At 45.0% G+C, this 1549-nt stretch overlaps 1 protein-coding gene across 1 annotated transcript; it reads right to left on the minus strand.

The window, feature by feature from the left end:
* Positions 1-1441: 1441 nt before the first annotated feature.
* On the minus strand, positions 1442-1537 carry PPTG_23782 (hypothetical protein; the record flags this gene model as incomplete). The annotated part of the gene is made up of 1 exon (XM_008912997.1): positions 1442-1537. A coding segment is annotated over one exon (96 nt), but the record flags the coding sequence as incomplete, so codon positions are not given.
* Positions 1538-1549: the final 12 nt, after the last annotated feature.

A 1549-nucleotide genomic window follows, 5' to 3' on the forward strand; every position in this document is an offset into this window, starting at 1 on the left:
CCCGCTCCGTTTCCGCGGCGATAGCGACTCTCATATAATTAATATACTCGAAGAATGTCAAACCTTGTATTGTACTAAACCCGAGGGCACAAGCAAATTGCATTAAATGCATATATTTTTCGATCTCTGCAGCACCTCCACCGGCAATTCGTGACGATACAACCCATTCTGAGATGGACAAAAACGAGATACTCGATCGCGAGCATCGAAGCCGTACGCCAAACGTAGCAAGCCCGGTGGTACTCTCAACAGGTTTTGAAAGGTTTCTATACATTTGGTCAGTGTTCGAGAATTCGTTGTAGTTCGCCAAAGTATGGCGAATCATGAGCATAATTTCCCTGCCAACCACGTTGTTCCATGGCACTCCTGAAGACTCGTCAACTTTGCCGTATCTTCCGATGTACACCAGCCGTATCCTGAGACGGAACTTCAACAAAAATGGATGTGGACCTCAAAACTTGTATTAATTATGAGGGCTGTTGAGGATGTCGTCTGTTTTCGCTGCTCGTCACTTGTGGCTGACAGCCAAGCTACAAATCGTGCGTTTAGCCGTGCGATCGCTGCTAAATAATGCGGTCGCCCCAACGTCATGTGCCATCTTGTGCCGTTGTAAAACGAGCAACTATCGTCAATTTTCTACAAACAATTTGACACTGAGGACATCAGTGGAGGTGGAAAAAAGCGTCTTTCCGTTCAAGCCTATTTTCCAGGTTTTCGCCCTGTACAACGTGTAGAGTTGCGATATCCTTGCAACATACCAGCACACACTACTGTAGGTATCTGACTATCCGAATACCAGCGATGTTGTAGCGTAAAGCGACTGCAATGCATATGTGCCGGGAGTGAATCCATGGTCTTAGTTGAATCAATTGATATGGCAGGTGTGCCGGATCTGATAGGGCAGAAAAGCTAATAGTTTAGGATTCGTGAGAGATACAGCAGCGTTGTACATTGTAAGGCAACAGCCTATTGAAAGGGTTAACAGCAGTGCTGTATCTTTCACGAATCCTAAACTATAAAAAGGGGTTGGCCCTTTAACATTGAATTTGTCTACGGCTATTTTAGCTCGAATTTTTAACAGGTTGATCGATGGTTACAATCTCAAACGAAGAATCGAGGCAGCCATCCCAAGCTATAGTATTGCACTTTGTGATCGTGACCGATGAAGTTCATCTAGAGGTGTTCACCCGATGAGCACCTCTGGTAAACTAACTGTTTCGCACTGAATAACATCTCCAACTTTCAAAGTAGTAGAAGGCATTCCTAGGTATGGAGCGTTTTTCTTCGATACAAACTTTTGCGCTGGAAGTATTTTCTTGTTTATTAAATGACATCCATACTATTCATTACACGCTACGAAATGCAAATACAACTAGAAGGGAGCCAAACCTATACACTCATCGCGTCTACCAGTGCAATCGCTTCAACAATTTCTCTCCTCTTACTCCAGCTTGCCAACACCGAAGTTGCCAGTGGTCTGCTGCCACTCCTTCTCCAGGTCGCTTGTTTGCACAGCCAGCTTTCTCGATTGGGACTCCTGCTGCACCGA

This window comes from Phytophthora parasitica (genome assembly GCF_000247585.1).
Source record: "Phytophthora parasitica INRA-310 unplaced genomic scaffold supercont2.51, whole genome shotgun sequence".
NCBI lineage: Eukaryota > Oomycota > Peronosporomycetes > Peronosporales > Peronosporaceae > Phytophthora > Phytophthora nicotianae.